Source organism: Kwoniella dendrophila, chromosome 4 (assembly GCF_036810415.1).
Source record: "Kwoniella dendrophila CBS 6074 chromosome 4, complete sequence".
Lineage (NCBI taxonomy): Eukaryota > Fungi > Basidiomycota > Tremellomycetes > Tremellales > Cryptococcaceae > Kwoniella > Kwoniella dendrophila.
In genome coordinates, this window is record NC_089479.1 from 286,733 (window position 1) to 310,966 (window position 24,234).

The following is a 24,234-nucleotide window of genomic DNA, read 5'->3' on the forward strand; positions in this document are numbered from 1 at the left end:
TTGACTATCCATTGTACATATACTATAGTCGATCAATCGCTACCGTGAAGAACATCACCATCGCCTTCTCACACATACTGAAAAGCATTGACCAACTCTTTTCCCAAAACGCGATAAAAATATCATCGTCAGGGCAAACCGAGAAAAGTCTTGGCATTCCGGCGTAGTACAGAATAGAGTAACGCAATCCGTATCAATCTTGAAAAACATCCTTTAATCATATACACCCCTGTGACAACGGATCACTTCTTTTCAACTTGGAACTCGACAACACATTATCATCGCTACAGCATCGTGTCCATATCATATTCACAACAATAAGTTCATCACCCCTCACCCGGTATTCAACGTTGGGCAGTAGCACTCTATTATTGGATCGATATCAAAACAGATAAATTGATAGATCAGATTGGCAGTGTGTAGCTTAAAAGAAAGATCAGCGATTAGAGGAAATTAGTCTAGGGCGCTCTGTTGTCAATATATCTTGGCTATAGTAAAAATGGATCAACGTTCGGAAATATCACATCCTTATCCACCTTCATATCGAACAAATATCTCACCACCATCAAATTCAGAATCACTACCTTCATTGGATTATCAAAGGCGTAGAGATGAAAGACATAATAATAACCAAAATAACAATCAATTATCAGTAAATGATAATCCGTATATACCATCAGCGGTATCATCTCCAGATCCTTCTTCAGCTCATCAAAATCAACCTTTATATCCATCCTCAAATGGAAATGAAAGACCTATAACTAGATTACAAAGATCTGAATCTGAATCATCTACACATCCAGCTTTACATAACCATAACGCAAATTCTCATTCACTAGATAGAGGTGAATCAGGAGGAGGAGGAGGGTATGGAAAAGAATATCCAGAAGGATGGACAAAAGAAGATGAAGATGCTGAAAGAGAATTTTTGAAAAAGGGAATGATAGATTGGAAACAGTTAAGTGGTTGGAGATTCTGGATAAGAAAAGAATGGTGGTGTGAGTTCATATGTTCTTCTAATTTATTCTATATTTCATCTTATCTTTGAGAAAAAAGGAATATATCGAATCTCAGAAACACTGTGTTCTTAACTCTCGTTCTATTAATGCTAATTCAATCTCGACTCTACGATAGATTGGTATATCATCGCTATTTTCTTCGCAGCATTAGTTGTTATGATGTCTTTATACCATGACGAGGTGAGTAAAACGGTTATACAATAGAACCTATTCATCTCCGGTATCCAATTCAGTATGTATCGACAAGACATCGAGCTTACATCGTTCATGCGTATAGATCGTCAACTGGATGAAACCGTTCGCAAATTGGATGAAAGAGTGAGTTTCAACAGGCTTAGACCTTTGCTTTAGTAGCATCGACTGACTATGACTTCGCGCTTCCAGTTTACCAGGAGGCTGGGCAATACCGATAGGTTAGCTTTTATACAATGAACAACGTTTTGCCATTATAAACGAAAGCTGAAAATTTATTATGTCGTTAGGTATATTTTTCGTTATTTCTTTCCCTCCGCTATTTGGTCATGAGGTGAGTATCGATTATTTGAATAATCGGCGTCGCTCCAATTGGCTTTCATAAACTGACGAAACGTTACCTCTATACAGATCGTTGCAGTTCTAGTAGGAGCAGTATGGGGATTATGGGTTGGGTAAGTCTAGTCTCAATTCTGCGTGTATTTATCTATATCTCAGTTTATCGGATACTGATTCGTCAATGCATTTAAAGATTCGGAATAACAGCAGCAGGAACTTTACTGGGCGAAATTGGTAATTTCTACGCTTTTAAATATTGTCTAAGGTCAACAGCAGAGAAATACGAGAAGAACAATTTAAATTACGCATGTATGGCTCATGTTGTAAGAGAAGGTGGATTCTGGATGATTTTCATCATTAGGTTAAGTGCTATTCCCGGGTAAGCAAATTTCAGTTACATGTGGTATAATGATTGTGTACTTATATTGATCTTCTCCATGTAGGCATTTCTCGAGTAAGTGGACGTTCTTCGGCAATAAAACATGTCTTCATGCCAAATTGTCATGATCATTTTGTGCTGATATATCTCACAACAGCTGCTGTCTTCGCGACTTGCGGTACCGGATTCTGGATTTTCACTATCGCATGTATACTCACTTTACCCAAACAAGTGAGTGATTTGCGACCTCTGCCTTCTGTCTTCCAGTCTTGCCAGATACTTCTTTCTACAATGTAATAACGTTACATCAGACTCACTAATTCCCCTGACTGCTACTTCATAGCTTATTGTCGTATACCTCGGTGTAATGTTCGCCAGTGAAGATGATACAGGTGCTAAAGAGAAATGGATTTCCCGTGGTATCTTGATTTTCGGTGTTAGTGAGTATTGAAAAGTCTATTCCTTGCCTAGCTACTTCAAATGCTGACTGATTGGAATCACTGTCTAGTAATCACAATTTGGGCAGCATGGTATATCTGGCATAAAATGCATCAAGCTAGAATTGTCGTTTGGAGAAGGAGGAGGTAAGTTGCAACGACAATCGTACCAAATCAACGAATCATCATCCATGATATGAATTAGCTACTCATACTTGTTGAACCCCTTTATAGAATGGAGGCCGCTTCAAAAGGATTATCAATGAATGATGTTAGTAATAAAGAATGGCAACAATCAAATGGATCCAATCAATTAGATAGACCAACAGTAAATATTGAAAATGAAGATGATTTAGAAGCTTCAAGTCCTATTTTAACACATAGACATCATCAACAACATCAAAGTTATCAGAATCCATATGATATAAGGTGAGTGAAGGTCCCTTTTTACTTTTCATTTTGTATTTCTAACTACACGATGAAAGGGAAATATAGCTAATTAATATTTATCATGTGTTTAGATATCAATCACAAGATGATATGTCAATATATCAAGTTGATCAAGATAGGAATTCGAGATTACATCCGAATTCTCAACAACAACAACAAGGATATATAAATCCATATCATGAATCAGAATCAACTAATTCTTTAGGTAGAAAAATTGAAGTTGAACAAGATATTGGATATGCTTATAAACCTTCACCATCAACTGATTCTTTACCTCAACATTCAACTCAATTCCCTCAAGCTAAATCAACTGGATTATCAAATTCAAACTCAAATTTACAGAGAAATCAGACTTCTGCAAGTCAATTTTCAACTTTTAATGATAATCAAAATGCTCAATTCCCTGTTCCGTTACCGACACAAGCCTATTCATATTCGAATAGACCTTATTGAGTGAAATAAAAGATCAGATATGAATTGAACATAAATCAGAATATTTACATCAGATGAATACGAAGTCATTGTACAGAAATAGAAATACCCAATGAACCACAATATAGAAAGGCAATAAAGGCTTGTGATGCTCAAAGCAATAGATGTTACATTTTTCGTATGTATATACAAATTGTAGCAGATGCATAATTGTCCTTCAGTACTTTGATGTTATTACATTCTATGATCTAAATGAGAAAACAATTTCCATACTCCCCAAGTTGCGATAAGAGTTATTATAGTCTACCATTTTTTGTCAATACAGAAAATGGGATAGCAGAGCAAATAAGCTTCAATCTCTTCTTCTCACACAAGACTGTTCAGCTTACCGTGATCACAAATGGCCAAACCAAGTAAGGATCTTTCATGATTGGTAAGAAAACCAAAATGCACAGAGCTGATAATGCTTGAGTGAATAAGAACAATGAGTTGATTATTGATCGAAGAGAAGCTATCGTATCCAGATATTATGATGTCAGCTAATTGTGATAGTAAAGTTTTCCATACTCTAGCTGAACTTACGTGGGGAAATCATGTATCCTATTTCCATTGCGCTCACTACCTGAAATTAAACAAGTATCAGTTCAAAGCCACCGAATACGACTGTGTCAACTTACCGCTAACGATTCACTTAATCCGGAAAGGACAAATGCAGGTAACACCAACCAAGCGCTCTGCAAGTGTATGAATAATGATGAATTAGCTTGAAGATACAGCAGGGAACACTGATCAAAAGCTCACCAGAGGAGAAACACCCGATCCTTTCTCACAAGTACTAGCTTGATATCCACAAGGAGAAGTCCGGTAGACCTATAAAGCCATTTGGAGGGGTCAGCTATCGCTCGGACGGTTGCGAATACCTAGCTTACGATATATTGTATAACAGCAGCCCAAGCCATCCCTATAGCAGCCAGTAGAAATCCGAGAATGACTCGCCGTACAGGTCCGAAGGGGATTTGCTTTGAAGAAAAGTAAGGGTATACGAACCTGTTTAGCAGCGGTATCTGGAGGAATTGATCATCAGCTAAGCACTGATCCGAATACTCCAGCCAACTTGCTGATACAACGATAACTAGTGGATTGCTACAAGGTGATCAGTGTCAACTATCAGGAATTCAAGACTTCCCCAATTTTCACTCACGCATGACCCAGTAAATCGTTTGGTATTCCCTATTTCGTATTGTGCATATTCAGCTGTTGGGGTCTTGGCAAGCTTACCAGCTGAGCGATGCTTACATTGGTAGTCAAAGACCCAGCTAAACTGATCAACAAAGCGTTCAATCCGCCGTCTGCGATGTTATAAACAATGAAAAAAGAGAAGAATTTGCAAGCTTGAAGGATTTTAGAGAAATCCTTTGATTGTTCCTCTTCTATTAATTCAACATTGTCCATTCTATGATCATTATATCGACTGAAAAGGTTCAATTTGGCTTGATGGAAAGTATCGATTATTGCTGATGAAGAAGGTGGCGGTAGTGGAACCAGTTTTGGATATACGAGATTCAGTATGAATGGCATGAACAGAAAGACTATCTGCGAAAAGCTTGTCAGCTGTCGTCTATTTTCCCATAAGGATCCAACTACAGCTAATGCTTACCCCCGGTATCAAGAAGGCCAACCAGAATCCAACATACTATTTCATGAAGAATTATTCAGCTGTCAATTACGATCCTTCTAGTTCCATTAGCTGAACTTACTTTTTCAGCAAACGTAGAAGATATAGCTACGAAAGCGCCAATATTGATTGATCCGTAATAAGCAGACATGATTTTTTGGATTGTGGCTTTAGAAACATCAAATTGTCAGCTAGTCGATACCATCTCAAGGTTCGTCTCGCAGTTTACCTTCTCTATCCACAATCACCTTTTCTCCATCTGGTAAGCTCTTGATGTAATCAGAAGAAGGGGTGTATTGTTCAGCCATTATTGGAGCAATATTTGCTTTTATTAGCCCTATGGCCACATATGATCAGCTAAAGCCTCTCGATTCATTGTGCTGAATGATTATAATATACCTGCTGATCCACCCAACAACAATAAACCAAATAAGAAAGGTAAAAAGGCTCCTCCGTTCTGTATTAATGAGGGCAAAGCAGCTGAAGAGAGCATATGATGAGCTATGTTATCCCATATAACCACGGGAAAATAGTAGCTCACCATATACTGAAAGCACATGCGCAATACCTGCTATACCAGCACCAACCGCTATTGTCTTGAATTTACCCCATCTCGTATCAGCTAATATACCTCCTATCTAAATGGGAGCGTCAGCTATCTTTCACCTTAGAGAAGAACAAACACTCAGCTTACAAGTGGGGTTGTATATGCCAACAAAGAAAATATAACGCTTAAAGCTGTTGAAACTTGTAATCCCATTCCTAAAGCACCAGGAGTAAGTTGAGAACCACGAGGGGGTGCCCCTGTACCTGGACCGCCAGCAGGCAAAGGCCGTTGAACGAAATTACTATTGGTGAAAGAGTGTGTAGGATTAGCATGCTCATCTTCTTAATGAAAGGAAAAAGGAAGGGCTGGGATTATAGAAGAGAAAAACTGAAAGCCATGTGAGGTGTAGGTAGGGAAATAGCCCAAGGTCTGACAGAGTAACCTACGGGAAAAGACCGCCAACTCCGTAGTATGAAGCTCTTTCAGCTGATAATTCATTTGTTTAGCTTGTATTAGCTTTTGTGAACGATGAGAGAAACAGCTAACCTAGTTCTACAAGAGCGATTGCATAGGCTGTCCAAGGTATTTTACCAGAGACATGTCGTAGGCTTTTCAATTGTAAAGCGGTTGGTGCAGGACCAGGAAGATGATCTATATCGAAAGCATACATTGAATTTAGTCAGATGATTCGAACGCGAAGTATAATGAAAGTGTCGAGTTAGAGTTACTGATACTCTCATGACGAGTTCAGTTAGCTTACCTTCATCCAAATCCTCTTCACCCTGTCCTTCCTCCAGCTCTACTTCTCGAAGAAGGAGCTCGTATGCTTCTTCTTCATAGGTGACAGGATCTCGCATGGTCCTTCATGTGTTTCGAGGTAGTATTCGCTATATCATTGCGTTGATCGCGTTATATCTGCTGTTGATTTACAAAGTTTGACGAACAAGAAACAGTAGTGAAGAGGATATGAAAGTGCTTAATCGGCTACTTGAGTTATCTGTTTATCTTTGAGGTGTCGATAAGCTGGTGCCCCGAGCGAATTTCGTATCTATCGGTGTTCGCCGAAATTGGTACGGAGAAAAGATTATATGAGGGGATATAACAAATAAATCAGTATATCGGAGATACGGCATTATTCCTATGACTGAGGTTAAATGAGTTCCGTCTCGTCCGTCGTCATTATTGGTATTTTTTTTTGTTGCTTAACTTTTTGGATTTGTATTTTTTGATAGTAGACCCTGAATCTTTTACCTTGTGAACAGTGAACAGAGTCCTCATTCAGTTGCTAGTTGCTTATTCGTTGTCGTCGTTGTTCATCGTGGCTGGATCATTTCATCTTTTGATCTTGTTGTTCTTTTCTTATCTTGAATTTACTATCAACTCTTAAAAGGTTTCTTTTGTAACCACTTTTCTTTTGTGTTTTCTTCTTTTATATCTTTTTTGATAGATAGATATTGATATTTCTGCAAAAATGTCTCCATACAGACCTAACCCATTCTTTTCAACTACCAACACATTCTTTGTACCTTCAGTTGGTGACAGAGTTGATAATGCTGTAGCTCAAGCTAAAGCTTTAGGTCACGATGCTCAAGCTAAAGCTCAAGAATTAGCCAGTAAAGCTGATAACAAATTACAAGATGCTAAAGAAGCTGTCAAAGTTACCGCTTCAGATGTCGTTAACCCTTCACCAACAGGTGCTGATTTATACGCTAGGTAAGTTTGTTTATTCACCTACTTTGATTTTATCTACTTTCATAAGTTGATCAATGTTAATGCTGATATCTTATTGTTGATCCGTGACAGATTCGCTCTTGCCGGTGCTCTTGGTTGTGCTATCACCCACGGTGCTCTTACACCAGTTGATGTAGTTAAAACCAGAATCCAACTTGAACCTGAGGTTTACAACAAAGTGAGTATCATACATCCACCTTCTTCGTTATATTTTGCTTGCTCGTATCTTCTGTGGTCAAGAATACTAATCTGATTCCCCATCTCTAGGGTATGGTTGGTGGTTTCAGACAAATCATTGCTAAAGAAGGTGCTGGTGCCCTTCTTACCGGTTTCGGTCCTACCGCTGTAGGTTATGCTATTCAAGGTGCCTTCAAATTCGGAGGGTGAGTGGTTTCTTACAATCCGAATTGGTCATCACTCTAATGCACAAAGTTTGCTTATGCTAACTATCAAAATATCATGACAGTTACGAATTCTGGAAGAAGAAGGCTATCGATGTCCTCGGTGTTGACAAAGCCAGAGAAAACAGACAAGCTGTATACTTAGGTGCTGCTGGTATTGCTGAATTCTTTGCCGATATTGCTTTATGTCCTCTTGAAGCTACTAGAATTAGATTAGTCTCTCAACCATCTTTCGCCAATGGTTTAGCTGGTGGTTTCCTTAGAATCTTAAGAGAAGAAGGTCCAGGTGCTTTCTACGCTGGTTTCGGTCCAATTCTTTTCAAACAAATTCCTTACACCATGGCTAAATTCGCTGTGTAAGTTGTTTTACTTTTTGCCTTCTTGTCTTTCTTGCCTCATTTACTGATATTTGTTGTCCAATTGAATAGCTTCGAAGTTGCTTCTGAAAAAATCCTCCAATCTACCGGTAAATCAAAGGACTCACTTACATCAGGTCAACAAACTGGTCTCAACTTGGCTTCAGGTTTAATTGCTGGTATGGCCGCTGCTGTTATTTCTCAACCTGCCGATACTTTACTCTCCAAAATCAACAAATCTAAAGGTGCACCTGGACAATCAACCACTTCAAGACTTGTACAAATGGCAGGTCAACTCGGTGTCAATGGTTTATTCACTGGTATGACCGCAAGATTAGTCATGATTGGTACACTTACCGCTGGTCAATTCTTCATCTACGGTGATATTAAGAAAGCTCTTAACGCTACCGGTGGTGTTGAAATCGCTGCTATCCCTAAATAAACTAGTCCCAATTTAACTATCAATATAGATTCACAAGAAATGAAGTAGTTTATTTTGTTTCGGTTTTCTCTTTCTCGGTTTTTGCGGAAAGGTAGATTGAAAGATTTTGATTATTTTATATACTTTAATGTTTCGATGTGTAGCGTAAAAGGGATGCAAATATCATATCTATCAACTAAACTAACAACAATGATTCGCATTATTGCTGCACGTTTCAAGTGGTTTTTGCGTGAATCGTCAACCGGTAAACTGATGTGCTATTATTAGCTTTGCTGCTCAATCTCCTATACCTGCTGGAGTTATTCAGAATTATTGGGATATCATAGGATACAAGGAAAATGTCCTCATCCCTTCAACAGTGCCAAAGAGCGAATATTTCAACTGTCTTCTGCTTGTCAATTTCACCATATTCTGGTTGTTATTCCTGTAAGAAGCACTACGAACGTCAAGGTAGATTGATATGAGTTATGCATGATATATAGAAATTGTAGATGATATATGAGGATTTACGGAGGAAAATGCAAGATCTAATTATATGTTTTAATTGCCTCTATATCGTACGTTGTGCAAGATTATCTGTTGTTTGTACAAAGCTAGATCTATATTTTGCCCTTTAATTACGATGCTACTCTTGCCACTAAATTAGCCGTTCTTGGATTTTTATTGCAGGAATGCCTTCGTCATGATGATCGTTACTTCATTCTTACCTATTTGGAATCTGCTACATATCACCAACCTGTCTCTTATGATAATCTTGATAAATCGTTATCTTAGGATGTGAAGAGAGCCAATCATAACACTCATAGTACCGTATGATCACGATATTGATCTTTATTGATTTATCGTTTCAATTGTATTTGGTGTACCTTCTTCAGCTTTAGGATTATTTTCAGGATTTATAATTAAATGTTCAAATTTTTCAGCTAAACCATCAAAACCACCATAAAAACCACCTTTAAATTCTTTTAAAGCTTGAACAATATCAGAAGCTTCTTTACCATTTTGTGTATATCTTTGTCTACTTGTTGATCTTTTAAATTTTGATTTTTGAGCTTTATCTGATTTTTGTTTTTTTGTTAAATTACGTTGAATTTCAACTTTAAATTGTAATATTTCATTTTCACTATCCCTATCTTTATCTTTACCTATTGATGAAGAAGACGTTAAAAGAGTATCAATAAAATTTGATTCGTTAATAATTCTTGATATATCATTTAAAGATGGACCACCTAAAAAATTTGATTCTTTTGATTGATAAATATTTTTTGGAAATTTAATTTCAAATCTTAAACTATTACCATTACCATTACCATCTTTTTCTTCTCCTTCTCCTTCTTCTTCTTTTCCTTTTATACTTATACCTGAATCTGAATTTGAGTTAGAGGTTAATGTTATTGGATTTAAAGTAGTTAAAAAAATTGTATTTAGATAAGTTAAAGAATCTGGATCTTTTGATAAATTAATTTTAAATAATTTAAAATTTAATTTTTTTTCTAAATATTTTATAATAAAATAAATATGTAAAATTGATTTAAAACTTGAATCACTTCCATTACGATTTTTACTTATTGATTTTATAATCAAATTAGTTGATCCTCTAGTGCTTTTGTCTTGTTCTAATATTGGATGTGGGAATGTAAGTATACTTCGACGTTGTTGTTGTGAATGTATTATTATTGATTTTATAATTAACGAAGAGTTGAATATTGAAGACGAAGATGAAGGGGAAGGGGAAGAGGAATGAAAGATGTTTCGAGAAGACCTCGAAAGTATCAAACGTGGTGTCATTCTTGAAATGTTAATTAAAGAAGTGTAGCTGGACGGTAATGAAGCAGGTTGATAGGAGAAGGGTAATAGTGTATCAAACTTGAGCAGAATATAGACGTAGAATATGGATGTATATCAGTAGTAAATGCCTTGAGTATTCATTGAACAACTTTTTTGAAGTAGCACTCTAATGAACATTCCGAAATCTCGCTAACTATACTAGCTACTTGTTTCAATGCACCACGCGATCACCTCGTTGTTTGATGCCGTTATGATCTGTTTTTAAGTGTTTTGGTGGCAACACACTAGTACTAGATTGTACGTATGCGGGGAGGATGACTACTTCTACTTCTAAGCTTCTAGTCTACAAGCGCACGGTCATCCATTTATTATTTATGGTTCAACACTTTTGTACATGATCATTTTTGGGATTGTAAATCAATATCCTCATCAAGGTTTGATCATATTTCTTTTTCTTCTTTTCCTTCTTTTCAGTCTTACAAGCTTATATACCCCAAGGAAAGAAAGAAGAATACACATCGAGATTGACATCAATAATGGCCCCTGCAGCTGCTGTTTCAAGTAGTTCTTCATCAACTTGGATTGAACCTACAAAGGATGATAAACCACCTAAGTGAGTGAGGTTATTGCTACTCTACTCCTGGCGTATAATCAGCATTTCTATCTGCCGATCAGGACAATACATGAGCTGTGTTTCTGAATGACTAAGCTAATTGTTATCATCCACTTTCGCAGAGATGCAGATCTCAAAACAGCTTGGGCTTTCCTTCAAGTTGGTGTTGATCATATGATGTCAAGGTGAGCATTCGGTTCTTACTTATCATTATGGTCTACAATAGGAGAATGCCAACTACCGGGAAGGGAGACGACTCGTTCCTTGGCCTCATCTTCGGAAAAGTGTATACTGATACATTGCTTTATAATCCATAGAATGCACTTAGGAATGTCATATTCATACTATATATTACTCTTCACAGCGGTATATGATTTCTGTACACAGCCTGGTAAATCAGGTGGACAACCTTTCTCAACAAATAGAGGAGGAGCAAGTTTACAAGGTGCAGATTTGTACCGTTCATTACATAATTGGTTATCTGAACACTGTAAGAAGATGAGAGAGGTAAGTGTTCTATGCTCTTACTTGTTATATCATCTCAGCTATTCGAGCTCGAACCACCTTCAAATAGCTGATACTCTTAAATACATATTAGCAATCTGAACATTTATCAGATTTAGAGTTATTGAAATTCTACGCTACTCAATGGGATAGATATACCACTGGAGCAAAATATGTAAATAAATTATTCAATTACTTGAATAAACATTGGGTAAAGAGGGAGAAAGATGAAGGAAGAAAAGAAGTATACACCGTTTATACTGTGAGTACACAAACATCTTCCTTTCTTTCTGCTCTTCTCGCTTTGATGTACACTGTCAGGTGGCTTATACTGATGTTCCGTATCAGCTCGCTCTTGTAGCATGGAAACAAAACTTCTTTAGACACTTTACAGTATCATCAGGAGGAATGAGTAGACTTACTCAAGCTGTCTTAAGACAAATCGAGCAACAAAGAGATGGCGAAGTTATCGATTCTAGTTTATTAAAGAAAGTTATCGATTCTTATGGTGAGCTATCTTTTAAGACACCTACCATTTAGCTGACCTTATCATTCCCAGTATCGCTTGGTTTGGATGAGGCCGATGCTCAAAGGCAGAACCTCGATGTATACAGAGAATACTTCCAAGCTCCTTTCATTAGTACTACAGAACATTATTACAGAGCCGAGTCCTCAGCATTTGTCTCATCGAATTCCGTATCTGATTATATGAAAAAAGCGGAAGCTAGATTACAAGAAGAAGCGGATAGAGTTAACCTTTACTTGAATGATAGTACTAAGACTGATGTAAGCCCCATTCTCTTCGTTGCTTTCACAAGAGAAAGTGCAATGGTTAATCGACGTTTGATGTTTTCCCTCAACTAGCTTAAGGTGAAATGTGAGACTGTGTTGATCGCTGAACATAATAAACTCATGTGGGGAGAGTTCCAAGCTCTATTAGATGCTGATAGAGTAGACGGTGAGTCAGCTGTTGATCAGTACCAACACGATAGCTGACTATTGAGGTGTAGATCTCGCTCGAATGTATGCTTTATTATCGAGAATTGTGGGAGGACTTGATCCGTTGAGAGAAAGATTTGGTGAACACGTTAAAAAAGCTGGGCAAGGCGCCGTAGAGAAAGTTTTACCTGCTCCTGGTGCTACAACAGAGACTGGTAAAGCGGAAACTTTGGTGAGCTAATCCTTCCAACACCAACCGTGGCTTAGCTCACACTAAATCACAAATAGGATCCCAAGGCGTACATTGAAGCATTATTGGAAGTACACTCCAAATACACTGATGTTGTCGAGGGACCTTTCAGAGCAGAAATGGGTTTCAACAAGGCTTTGGATCAGGTGAGTAGCTGATCCTAACATTATGGAGTTTGTTGCCAATTCGTAACTACTTGATAGGCTTGTCGAGACTTCTGCAACTCAAACGCAGCTGCCACTACTTCCACACGATCCCCTGAGCTTTTAGCAAGTTATTGCGATCAATTGCTGAGAAAGAGTAACAAAGACTTGGATGCTGAATCACTCGAAGCTGCTCTCAACCAAACGGTGAGTTGGGCCCCAATTGGATTTTTCGCTTGTGAACAGGTAACTGACAGCTTATCTTCACTCATAGATGATAATTTTCAAGTTCATTGATGATAAAGATGTCTTCCAGAAATTCTATCAGAAGAAGCTTGCTCAACGTTTGGTTGGATCCTTGTCCGCCTCGGATGATAGTGAGAGTAGTATGATCACCAAATTGAAGGAAGTTTCTGGATTTGATTACACCAATAAATTGTCACGAATGTTTACTGGTGAGTTTGGCTTGTAGCAATCGCTTCTGCGACCTTAATGAAGATAGCTGACACTCATATCGTGAATAGATGTTAACTTGTCGAAAGAAATGGGTGAAAGATTCAAGGATAAAGAGAGGACTCAAGGTGTCAGCAGTGATAGTAAGCTAGCAGCTTGGATTATTCGATATACGAGATAGCTAACACCCTATATTGGATTTTTGCAGTCGATTTCCAACCTCTTGTTCTCGGTACAAACTTCTGGCCTTTAGCGCCTCAGCAAACTGATTTCAATATACCTAGAGAGATAAGATCAACTTATGATAGATTTACCGCCTTCCACAGTGAAGTACACTCGTAAGTTGCTGGTTGTTAAATGGATCTAAAGCACCTGAACAGCAGCTGACGTGTTTGTTATGACGTAGAGGACGAAAACTTACCTGGTTATGGCATGTCTCCAAAAACGAATTAAGAACAACTTATTTACCACAGAAATACATCTTTATGACTTCTTCATATCAAATGGCCATTTTAACCCAATTCAATGAAACCGATTCTTTAACGTATAATGATATTCTTACTGGAACCAAAATCGCAGAAGGTATTCTCAAACCTCAATTAGCATTACTAGTCAAAGCTAAGGTATTATTGCAAGAGGGTCAAACCTATGATTTGAACTTGAGTAAGTGAAACATTTTAAACGAGTGTCTCTTGTTAAGCAAGCTGACATATCCTCTTTATGCTCTCCATAGACTTTAAATCCAAGAAGGTTAGTTGAGACTGGATTTATAGCAAAAGAGCTTTTCACTTACATGCGATTGATTATAACTTCATTGTTGATTTGCTTACATTGTTGTCGTCTCGCTTAGATTCGAGTTCAACTTAATCAAGCTGTTAAATCTGAACAAAAGGCTGAGGCTAAAGAAGTCTTACAAGCTGTTGATGAGGATAGAAAGTTCATTTATCAAGCTACTATTGTTAGATTGATGAAGGGTAGAAAGGTGAGCCGACCCCTTCGAACTGTCGATTCTATAAATCATTGTTTCGTGGTACTTATGATTCTTCTCCATCACAGACCATGCAACATCAAGCATTGATACAAGAAGTTACCGCTCAAATCTCTGTAAGTTGGTTGACCCTCGGCTGAAACCGATCATAACTAATCATCTCTTATCATCAGTCTAAATTTACCCCTAAGATCCCAGAAATCAAGAAAGCCATCGATTATCTGATTGATAAAGAATATTTGGAGAGATCAGCTGAATCAAATAACACTTAGTGAGTGGTCAGCTGCCATAACGAGCTGGAGTGTCAGCTAATGAAATGGTAATTGCAGCAACTATTTGGCATAAACGATTCATCATTTCATCATCTCAATTCGTCGTGGAGAATTGATAGCCCCATCGATCGCTAAGGAAGAGTTGATGATGTAGCACCGTAGCCAGAGCGAGACCGGGTAGGGTGATTTACATTGAGGGAAGATGATTTTCGTGTTGTCCATGTGAAACGAAAAGAAACGATTATTTTCTTCACGTTAATTCCCATTTCCACTCATTCTCCAACTTCACATTCATAAATCTTTTGTATCATACGACTCTACATATTCCTAACATTGTGAAACTCAACAAACATCTCTCAGAACTTTTAGTAGAGATCATGCATGAAACCCAATTATTTAAGCTTGATCAATTCGATTACGTGTTCCGGTTATAAGCGACAATTGGCAGTTGTCATGGTCCGGTTATATCGGAAGAGTTTATGTTTACCTCGTTATCTGTTTCATATTCACGTTCTTATCTATAATTGATCGCTTTGATAAAGGGAAATGCACTCTATGAACGCTTTGAACGTTTCTTGCATCATGTATCAACCAGCTCGATATCAGCTTTGTTCGTATATCATATCAGATCATCTTCATCGATCACCAACATCAGCTATCAATTATAGGTAATTCACAATAACAAAATGAGCCAATTATATATAGGTACTTTTGTAGATACGCCTTTTGTGGGTGAATTGAGGATCAGAGTTAATCATTTGATGGGTGAGTCGAAGGTTAAATATGTGTATACAGTACCACTTTAACCGATAATCGATGTGTCACTGTGATTAGAGGTATCGAAAGAAGGATATATAACGCACATAGATTCCCTAAACTCAGAATCATCTCAACTACTACTACTTAATTCTACAGATACGAGTAACCTACCTATGGAAATAGGAAATCATTCATTTTTCTTACCATCATTTATAGATTTACATATACATTCAGCACAGTATTTATTCAATGGTACAGGATTGAATTTACCTCTATTAGAATGGTTATCTAAATATGCCTATAAATCTGAATCTACTATTGATTCTAATCCTGAATTGGCAGAAAAAGTTTATGAGAAATTGGTAGATAGGTTATTGAGGAATGGAACTGGTTGTATTTCTGCCTTTGGAACTATTGGTGTAGAAGCCAAGTAAGTCATTCCGACGATATTTGATATTTACTGGATCGTGAACTAATGTTCTTTCAAATGAAGCCTGATTTTAGCTAGAAAGATGCAAGAAGCTGGTTTAAGAGGATTTGTAGGGAAAGTATCTATGGATCAATCGCCTGTAAGTGTCTTATAATATATACCCCTTGGTCTTCTCTTTCAGACTTGCTTTGATTGACAGCTACAAAATTATATTTCATTCGAATATAGTCATCAACTTATGGAGAATCATCAGTATCAACATCAATATCAACCTTGACTCAATTCCTAGACTCTCTGGAAGAATATTTATCAACCTTTGAGTCACATGAAAGATTAATTCAACCTATAATAACACCAAGATTCGTACCGGTTTGCTCAGAAAAATTATTGATAGAATTGAAAAAATTAAGTGATAAGAGAAATATAAGAATTCAATCTCATATGTGTGAAGGTAGAGATCAAATTGATATGGTCTGGAAGAAAACTGGGAAGAAAGATCACGAGTATTGGGATGAAGTGAGTTCAAATATCATAAGTAATTGATAATAGATTGTCTGAAAGGGAAAGTTACACATATATATAATGCTTATCTTTCTTTATCATACTTCAGTCAGGCTTTTTAGGTCCTAAAACACTTCAAGCCCATGTGACTTATTTAGAAGATGAAATGATACCGTTAATCAAAGAAAAACAGGTTACGATAGCTCATTGCCCTTTGTAAGTGAAGGTGTAACTGTAAAATACTGTCGAAAAACATGGTTAATATCAGCTAAAATTGTTTGTGATATCTCTCAGATCTAATGCCTATTTGTCTGAAAGGCAATTCCCATTACGAGAGTAAGTAGGACTGCGCCTCATTCCCTTTCATCGCTCAGAGAGATTGCATTTTCATCTCCACCAGAACAGGTCACTTCAAAGCTGACACTCTTCCACTTCTTATAGAGCGATTGACAATTCCCTTTCAGTAGGGCTAGGTACAGATATAGCGGGAGGTTATTCACCTTCCATACAGACCCAAATGAGACAAGCTGTTATAATATCACGTATGAGAGAAGGAACAAGATGTGAATCTATGAAATGTAGTTTCTCCCAATCAATGCAAAAGGAACATCATGATTTATCAGGTTCAAAGGGATTAGGATCATCTTTATCGGTAAATTGGATTGAAAGTTTATATTTGGCTACTAGAGGTGGTAAAAAAGGAATGGGTTTAGGTGGTTTTTTTGATATTGGTACGGAATTCGATGCTCAGTTGAGTGAGTACAATCCTTTTTTTACTTTGTTATTTTAAGGGTCTCTTGATCTGCAACCGCATGAAAAGTGAAACTGAATTGTAAATTGGTGGTTTAGTTGAATTGGCAAGTAAAGACACATCAACAGGAACAGGTCCTTTAGATCTTTTCAGTCTTCCACCGATAGAAAATCAATTAGATGAACATAGTTGGGAAGATTATATTGAGGTCTGGTGGTGTAATGGTGATGATAGGAATAGAAAAGGTATGTGGACACAAGGTAGAAGAGTATTGTGAACATTATTGGGATCAGTATTGGATATCAAGCATTGAAGTTAGATTAATTTTTTACAGTACATGTGGTACTCAAGCACTTTTAGAGAAAGGATAAATCAAATCTGTAAAATAGGCTAAATGTTGTAAACAATCTCCAATGGTATGTAACAGATCTAACAATTGCTTTTACTAATATCACAGTATTGTATTCCTCTGACGCCAATCGCTGAACTGTGTCTGACAATTTGTGACAATGTTATCGATACTTGCTATCCGTGCCAACAACCTAAGAAAACACTGACTAGTCTATTCCATCTACTGTCAGATCAGATAAAAGGTGGTTCATATAAATATACTTTTGCTGACTAGTTGATAGCTCGAAACAACATTTTGGACTTTGAGACTACACATGATAAACCAACGAAAGGAATCACATTTTATGATCAAAGTATCTTGATGGTCTGTGCGCACGGTTACGGGCGTAAATCATCTGCTATAATTCAAAATAAAAGGTTATGATGGTTGATGTCAACCTGAATCATCTAAGTGCAGATCGTGTCTAAGCTTTCGTATCCCAGAAATTATGTATGGCCAACACATCAACTGCAGACTGATCTTTAGTCTTCTCTTCTGTTTTCTTCTCTTTCTCTGTTCCTCTTCTTTAGCTGAATGAATATCCGTTACAACCTACATTGCTCATATATTGTAAGTCTTGTCTCTTCAGTATCTTCACAAATTATATTATCAATCATACTCCAATCAAATCTACCGCCCTTAGATTCGATCTGAATAAGGTGAAATGAAGCTGATGTGATATTTTCTTTTCCTCGTTTCCCTTCTTCCTTCTCCTACTCATTTCTGATTCGATGGATTTATTTTTACCATAGTACGATGACTAGACCAACTAGAGAACGTAAACCAGCACAAGTATATGGTAGTTACATATCATCTGATCAAAAATATGGATCAGATGATGAAATGAAGGATGAAGAATTGGCTTACGATGAAAGTGATGATAGTCAAGACGAATATGGTGGCGGTGGTGGTGATAAAGGTAAAAAAGAAGCGGACGAGGAGCAGGATGATGATGAGAGAGAAAATGATGAAGAGGAAGAGGAAGAGGATAGAAAGAGTAAAAGTGTGAGCTAATCATACCTTTTCTGCTGGTGATAATAAATCGAATGATAGTTAGGAGACAAGCTGATGTTATGTTTTCCTTTTCTTCCTTCTTGTTGATGTACCATATCGCATCAATTCAAAAATCTAAATCAAGTAAATCATCTTCAAGTAAATTGAACCGAGCGAAAGCCGATAAAAGTGCTACTAAAAGCACAACAAGATCAAAACCTTCTTCCTCTTCCTCTTCTTCGGCTTCAGCAGCTAAGAAAGGTAAAACAACTAAAACTAGAGAACCCAAGAAAGAAATAAAGAAAATTGAACTGAAACCTATGCCGAGTAAGAAAAATAATTCTAAGAAGATCGTTGAGTCTGAAACTGAAGTGGAGGAAAAGGAAGATGCAGTCAAAGAAGATAAGGAAGAAGACCAAGATGATGAGAAGGAAGCAAGTGAACAAGGAGAAGGAGAAGATGATTCAGAATCTGATCAAGGAGAGAAAGCGGGGGATAACAAAGTAGGCTGACTTTTCAGCTGCCAATTGATGATTATCAAGAGATAGCTGACTTGAACTTGACAGAAAACGGTAAAAACAGATGATAAGAAGCAGATCCCGAAAGGCAAGGTAGGTTTTTTCTGTATCTTGCCATGAGGTGTCAGATAACTGTCTATAAACATGGACCACAGACAAACCGAAGAACTTTGGCTCCAGCCAAAAAAGTCAAATCTCTCGAAGAGTCCGACGAAGATGGCGGACCTCGTCCGGAAGAAAATGAGAAAGTAAGCTGAGATCTGAGTGGTCATAAGATTGGTTCAGCTGACCTATAAAATCATTCACGACCAAGAAGACATGGGTACAGATTCCGAAAAGGACGACACGGAGACTGAAAAATCCACCTCATCGAAAATGCCATCTAAAGCTTCTTCTGTCAAGAAAACCAAAGAGCCCTTATTGAAACCCGCAAAATCACAATCTTCGACTACTTCTACTCAAATGAAGAAACCGCTCGGAGTTCCTCCCAGAAATAAAATCAACTTAGCACCTGCTTCGAGCTCTTCGTCAACCTCTGGAGTCCGACCAATCGGCTCACAAACCGCTACAAACACCAAGAAGAAAAGTGGATTCACTCCACTTGCGAAAAAAGATTCAAGTACAGCTCCTACTTCTTCTTCTTCTTCATTTAATGCTCCTTCAATAGTGAGATCAACTCCAAATACTGCTGTTAACAAAACTGAGAAAGGCAAAGACAAGAAGAAAGGAGAAAAACCTCAACCTACCCCAAAGTCAAAACCCGCTAAGAAGGACACTGCGAAAACTGCAGGAAAGAAGGGTAAAGCGCCGAAAGACGATGAATCTGTCGAAGAAGAGGAGAAAGAGGATGAAGATGCGGAAGTGGATTCTGAAATACAGGTCAGTTGGTAACTCTGTCTTCAAACGTGAACGAACTGATACCCTTCATGTTACAGCATGAAGTTATCGTATCAGCAAAAGCAACGGAAGAATCGGACGATATGGACGAAGTATCTTCTGCTGTTCCTCGGGTCAAATCTAATTCTAACTCCCCAAGAATTGAAGAACGAAAAAGGGAAGCTGCAGTCGACGCTGATGCTGAAGATGAGGAAGAGGAAGAGGGTCAAGACAGTAAAGGTAAGAAGGCTACCCAAGATAAATCAAAACCTAGTGAGGCGAAAAAACGCGAATTGCAAGCTTCGCTCGCTAACAAGAAGCAAGGAGATCTTGATAACGCAGAAGAATTTAAAGCAACCGACGATGACCAAACTTCCAATGAAGAAGATGATCAAGACATGGTCGTCGATAGCAAGGGTCAAAGAGAGGTAAACAAGGTTGGCTCACTCCAGTCTATATGAGTGTACGATGCTGACCTTGCTTGTCTATCAGACTCCCAGATGCGAAAGACCTGAAGAGGAGGAGGACGAAGATGAAGTTGAATCACCTAAAGGGAAAGAGGGTGATGCAGTGAGTTCGTCGACATTCGCTTCATGATTCAGTTCATCAGATACGATCGCGTTCTACACGATTAGGCCCGTACAAGCGAAAAACTCGATAAACGTTCCTCCGATAAGGACGAGAAGACCGATGTTGACGGAAAGAATGATTCGGATTCTATTGTAGAGGATCAGGTGAGTTCAGCATGTCGTATTCATGACCAACTCTAAATCACAACATGCATAGCCATTCCTTGTTTCCCCAAAAGCGAATACCGATGAGAACAAAACATTAGCTCAAGGTCCTTACCCTGTAAGTCAGCTCATTGCAGATTTTTGTACTGTATCAGAAAGCTGAAGTCAACCAATGAATGATGCGGCAATAGACACCCATGACTCCGCCCAAAAGAAAGGGAGCAGAACTACTCGATACCCCCTGCCCTTCACCTAAGTCATCTAAAACTTCCAAAACTTCTACGCCTTCCCAAAAGATTTCAGCAGAAATAAGAGGTTTCATGATTTCAGCATTACTCGCACCGGAATACCTCAAGACACTTTCTTTTGGCAACATTGAAACTCCCTCAATGAAATCTGCTAAATTATCTAGACATTGGAGAGAAACATTAGGTAATGAACTTGTTAAACATTTTAGTGAACAACCGTTGAAAAAAGGTAAATCGTCTGTAGATAAATCCTTTAGATTGAAGATTTGGGATATAGTTACTAAAAATTATGAAAAAATGGATTGGGAATCTGTTGAAGGAGAAAGTGGAATTTCAACTACTAAACTCAAGAGACATTTTAGGGAGAGTATAATCAAAGAAGGAAAGAAGTACATAGACAGTCCTAAATAAGGGTCCAATGCTATTCAAGGGTAAACCGTAGCGATTTCTGAGAACATCAAGATACTCAAGATATTACCAATCATCACCTCACCTCAATCTCTGTCAATTTCTCACTATCCCCATCAGCTGCTTCCTTTATATATCCTTAAATGCTACCTTTTAACGTCTATCGTATTTCAAACTTAATCAGCTGCTTTCCTCATTTTCATTCCCATTTCATATCTGTAGATCGCTAGTTATATTTTCAGTATTATATTACCATCGCAATCAGTTCTGTACACGATTCGTCCCAATAAGTAAATTGTATATCCTTATGCATTTTCGATTCACTGTGTGACTACAACTCTCATATTGGTCGTCCCATAAATTGATTCTCAGATTCTCTGTAATAATTTTACTTTTACCTAATTGTAAAACCGGCAAGAATGCAGATATTTACTTCCAATCCCAGTAAATACATCTTGTCTTGTGCTTGTAAAGTATTTCGAATTCATCTTTTATGTGGATTTTGGATTAGCGATAACAGACCAAGGATGTTCAATTTCACCAGTTTGGATACCGATGATTCTATCTAATAAACCTTTTGCAATTGAACCTAAACCTTCTGAACCTGTTGGAATTTGAATATCTCTACCTTCATAACCGATCCTATAGATTTAGAGGCAACATTAGTTTATGTTGATTGTCAATTGAAGATGAGATATAAGGGGGGAAATGATGAAGGAGAAGAACGTGGGTGGGATAGCACAGAGTATATTAAATCAAGTTTTACTGAAGGAAATTTGATGATAAAATGACACTTACTTGTCTACAGCAGAAACAATAGCAGCAGTACCTGTACCGAAAACTTCAACCAAAGTACCATTCTTTTCAGCTTCAACTAAATCTTTCATGATTAATTTTCTTTCTGATACAATTAATTTTTCAGGTAATCCTGGGATTTTATCTCCTTTAGCATGATCTCTAGCTAATTGTAATGCGCTATTGGTGAAAAAGAATTTCCATTCTATATTAGCCAAAAAAAAAGAGAAACATTTCCAAAAAGGATTAAAAAGGATCAAAAGATCCACAGAATCTTGATACATCAAAAAAAGATTAAAAACAAACCAAGAACTTACGAATCTCTCGTTACTCCTGGTAATACAACGTCGTCCAGTGGGGGTGTAACAAGTTCAACAGCTACAGATCATAGGCTCGTGATTAGTAAATGTTTTATGTCTAAGGTCGTTGGAAAGTAGGGTATTTCTAAAACAAAAGTACTCACTTCCATCTGGTTGTTTGAAAGCGACAAACAGGTTCATAGTACCAACCTAGTCACATGATCGAACAATAGGGATTAGCTGAATTCGATATAACTGAAAAACAAAGTATACTCTACTCACTTCGGTTAAAGCGTGTTCGTCACCTAATAACCATAAATTCTGACTATATCCTTCTTTAGCAGCTTCAGCTTGAGGTACGACACCAGGAGCGTAACTGATAATTCGTAAAATAAAAGCGGAATGAGTCAGCTTCCGATAAATCTGGATCCAGTAGAAATGTCAAGATGTAATAACTCACTTTGCACCTAATTTATAACCACCTGTACCACCTGGAGCGGCTCTAACGAATTTGGTAGTAGCCAATAATTGAACAGGTTTGAATCCTGATGCGTAATATGGCCCGACCTGTAAGTTTTTAATACAATCGTATATTTTAGCCATCAGATTCAATATAGATAGATGAAACCCTCAGGCCATAACATACAGGTGAACAAATGACAAATAACATAGCATCTGAACTTGGTCCAACACCTAAAGCAGTTTGAGTACCGATCAAAGTAGGTCCTGCAAAAGAATTCCATTTATCAGCTTTACTATACTTTGATAGCTTGGTGTCTGAGTGAATGCTAAAACTTACGGATATAAAGTGAATAACCTTTCTCTTTAGGAATCCATTCAGAATCCAATACAACGAGTTTTTTTATCAATTCAGTTAATTCTTCGCCGTCGAAGTTCTGTCATAATAGTTACGTTTCAGCTTCTTCCTTTTATCATAAGTCAAAAATAGGAAGAAGCTGACTTACAGGAAGAGCGATTCTTGAAGCACTCTAAAATGAATTATTAGTAAAATACAAATCAGCTCTATCGAGGTTGGGTTTTAAACGGATAAACAGAAGTAGAGGGGTTGGAAATATGACTAACTCTGTTCATTCTTGCCATATTCATATCTGGTCTAAATAATCTAACGGTACCATCTTCTTGTCTGTATGCTTTCATACCTTCAAATCTATATTTAGTCAAAAGCTAATATCAGTCACATAATCACGGATAGGAGACAGCAAATGAATGAATATAGCATATCATTACACATTGTCGATTCGAATCAACTCACAACGTGAAAGCATAATGGAATACAGTAGATGAAGGATCAAGTTCCAATGGAGCATCTATAATGGGTAGCAATATTAGCTCAATTAGCTTATGAATGTCCGAAAACCAAAACCAAATACGATAAGATCACTCCAGTATCTATGTGGTTCTTGTTGAACTTACATGGTTTAATTTCAGGATTAGCCCAACCATTCGCAGAATTCCAATTAATAGTTAACATATGATCTGTAAAAGTTTTACCGAAAACTAATTTTGATGGCGCTAAAGGTTTTTTAGGTGTTGTAGTTTTTGTTATTTTAACTGATGATGCCTATAAGGGGATCAATTGAATATTTGAAAATTAATAACAAATACCCCAAGAATCAGTGAATGTATCAATATATCATTAAAAGACATTATCTGAATGAACGATCTCTTTTATTTTTTCTTGTTTCTCTCGTATTTGAACGGTAGTAAATCAACACAGTGAGTGAAATGACGATAAAACTCACATCAAGATCAGGTAATTGAATGATTTCACCAGTCATAACATCTCTCATAGGTTGAGGTTGAGCATTATTCTTATATCCTCTTGATTGTATTGACAATAAAGGTTTTGAAGTGACGTTGAATGTTGTTGTTTTGGATAGTTGACGTGTAGTCAAACGAGTTAATGAACGTAATGGTGTAGATAATCTTGACATGTTGGAATGTAAATGTTGATTAGTTTTGCAGCAGGATGGCTTTTCTATGACTGCGTGAATATAACGATGAACAAGATTGGTATATATATGTTGGAACTTACAGCAATGATATTCCCAAGATATCCTGTCCTCTTACAAGTCAAACGAGTCAAATCATGTTGATAGCGTTATGTCGGCATATACCGACCATTCAAGCTCGCTCGTACGGTGTAAACGGTCCGGGTCC

The 24,234-nt window shown here is 37.4% G+C and overlaps 8 protein-coding genes across 8 annotated transcripts; 5 read left to right on the forward strand and 3 right to left on the reverse strand.

Annotated features, from left to right (window-relative positions):
* Nucleotides 1–499: 499 nt before the first annotated feature.
* L201_003250 (uncharacterized protein) lies at nucleotides 500–3,269 on the forward strand (the record flags this gene model as incomplete). The annotated part of the gene is made up of 13 exons (XM_066219006.1): nucleotides 500–998; nucleotides 1,135–1,199; nucleotides 1,297–1,337; nucleotides 1,404–1,432; nucleotides 1,502–1,545; nucleotides 1,623–1,666; nucleotides 1,744–1,929; nucleotides 1,994–2,004; nucleotides 2,087–2,160; nucleotides 2,273–2,369; nucleotides 2,438–2,513; nucleotides 2,601–2,795; nucleotides 2,888–3,269. The coding sequence occupies 13 exons, from the start codon at nucleotides 500–502 to the stop codon at nucleotides 3,267–3,269; spliced, it is 1,743 nt and encodes a 580-aa protein (XP_066075103.1).
* A 213-nt stretch (nucleotides 3,270–3,482) lies between these two features.
* Nucleotides 3,483–6,327, reverse strand: L201_003251 (uncharacterized protein; the record flags this gene model as incomplete). The annotated part of the gene is made up of 18 exons (XM_066219007.1): nucleotides 3,483–3,551; nucleotides 3,638–3,759; nucleotides 3,831–3,870; nucleotides 3,926–3,982; nucleotides 4,050–4,118; nucleotides 4,178–4,312; nucleotides 4,367–4,391; nucleotides 4,450–4,478; nucleotides 4,545–4,841; nucleotides 4,906–4,941; nucleotides 5,006–5,091; nucleotides 5,153–5,260; nucleotides 5,323–5,403; nucleotides 5,465–5,561; nucleotides 5,618–5,771; nucleotides 5,917–5,956; nucleotides 6,017–6,121; nucleotides 6,231–6,327. The coding sequence occupies 18 exons, from the start codon at nucleotides 6,325–6,327 to the stop codon at nucleotides 3,483–3,485; spliced, it is 1,647 nt and encodes a 548-aa protein (XP_066075104.1).
* Nucleotides 6,328–6,941: 614 nt separating this feature from the next.
* L201_003252 (uncharacterized protein) lies at nucleotides 6,942–8,400 on the forward strand (the record flags this gene model as incomplete). Its single annotated transcript, XM_066219008.1, has 5 exons — nucleotides 6,942–7,183; nucleotides 7,274–7,379; nucleotides 7,469–7,584; nucleotides 7,668–7,958; nucleotides 8,031–8,400. 5 exons carry the CDS (start codon nucleotides 6,942–6,944, stop codon nucleotides 8,398–8,400), a joined length of 1,125 nt encoding a protein of 374 aa, XP_066075105.1.
* Nucleotides 8,401–9,231: 831 nt separating this feature from the next.
* On the reverse strand, nucleotides 9,232–10,188 carry L201_003253 (uncharacterized protein; the record flags this gene model as incomplete). The annotated part of the gene is made up of 1 exon (XM_066219009.1): nucleotides 9,232–10,188. One exon carries the CDS (start codon nucleotides 10,186–10,188, stop codon nucleotides 9,232–9,234), a length of 957 nt encoding a protein of 318 aa, XP_066075106.1.
* A 536-nt stretch (nucleotides 10,189–10,724) lies between these two features.
* On the forward strand, nucleotides 10,725–14,350 carry L201_003254 (uncharacterized protein; the record flags this gene model as incomplete). The annotated part of the gene is made up of 18 exons (XM_066219010.1): nucleotides 10,725–10,801; nucleotides 10,924–10,986; nucleotides 11,119–11,308; nucleotides 11,400–11,567; nucleotides 11,654–11,813; nucleotides 11,865–12,091; nucleotides 12,170–12,263; nucleotides 12,316–12,476; nucleotides 12,533–12,640; nucleotides 12,698–12,844; nucleotides 12,912–13,092; nucleotides 13,162–13,233; nucleotides 13,299–13,428; nucleotides 13,497–13,753; nucleotides 13,824–13,840; nucleotides 13,941–14,072; nucleotides 14,147–14,194; nucleotides 14,252–14,350. 18 exons carry the CDS (start codon nucleotides 10,725–10,727, stop codon nucleotides 14,348–14,350), a joined length of 2,331 nt encoding a protein of 776 aa, XP_066075107.1.
* A 686-nt stretch (nucleotides 14,351–15,036) lies between these two features.
* On the forward strand, nucleotides 15,037–17,068 carry L201_003255 (uncharacterized protein; the record flags this gene model as incomplete). The annotated part of the gene is made up of 8 exons (XM_066219011.1): nucleotides 15,037–15,115; nucleotides 15,185–15,539; nucleotides 15,603–15,678; nucleotides 15,768–16,055; nucleotides 16,150–16,256; nucleotides 16,335–16,376; nucleotides 16,482–16,795; nucleotides 16,890–17,068. 8 exons carry the CDS (start codon nucleotides 15,037–15,039, stop codon nucleotides 17,066–17,068), a joined length of 1,440 nt encoding a protein of 479 aa, XP_066075108.1.
* Nucleotides 17,069–17,938: 870 nt separating this feature from the next.
* Nucleotides 17,939–20,962, forward strand: L201_003256 (uncharacterized protein; the record flags this gene model as incomplete). Its single annotated transcript, XM_066219012.1, has 10 exons — nucleotides 17,939–18,185; nucleotides 18,236–18,678; nucleotides 18,742–18,786; nucleotides 18,849–18,941; nucleotides 19,033–19,572; nucleotides 19,629–19,997; nucleotides 20,062–20,139; nucleotides 20,205–20,303; nucleotides 20,356–20,421; nucleotides 20,495–20,962. The coding sequence occupies 10 exons, from the start codon at nucleotides 17,939–17,941 to the stop codon at nucleotides 20,960–20,962; spliced, it is 2,448 nt and encodes an 815-aa protein (XP_066075109.1).
* A 488-nt stretch (nucleotides 20,963–21,450) lies between these two features.
* Nucleotides 21,451–24,008, reverse strand: L201_003257 (branched-chain amino acid aminotransferase; the record flags this gene model as incomplete). Its single annotated transcript, XM_066219013.1, has 13 exons — nucleotides 21,451–21,601; nucleotides 21,758–21,934; nucleotides 22,072–22,132; nucleotides 22,218–22,263; nucleotides 22,336–22,429; nucleotides 22,514–22,620; nucleotides 22,700–22,779; nucleotides 22,853–22,949; nucleotides 23,019–23,042; nucleotides 23,137–23,221; nucleotides 23,327–23,381; nucleotides 23,488–23,635; nucleotides 23,817–24,008. The coding sequence occupies 13 exons, from the start codon at nucleotides 24,006–24,008 to the stop codon at nucleotides 21,451–21,453; spliced, it is 1,317 nt and encodes a 438-aa protein (XP_066075110.1).
* Between the last annotated feature and the right edge of the window lie 226 nt (nucleotides 24,009–24,234).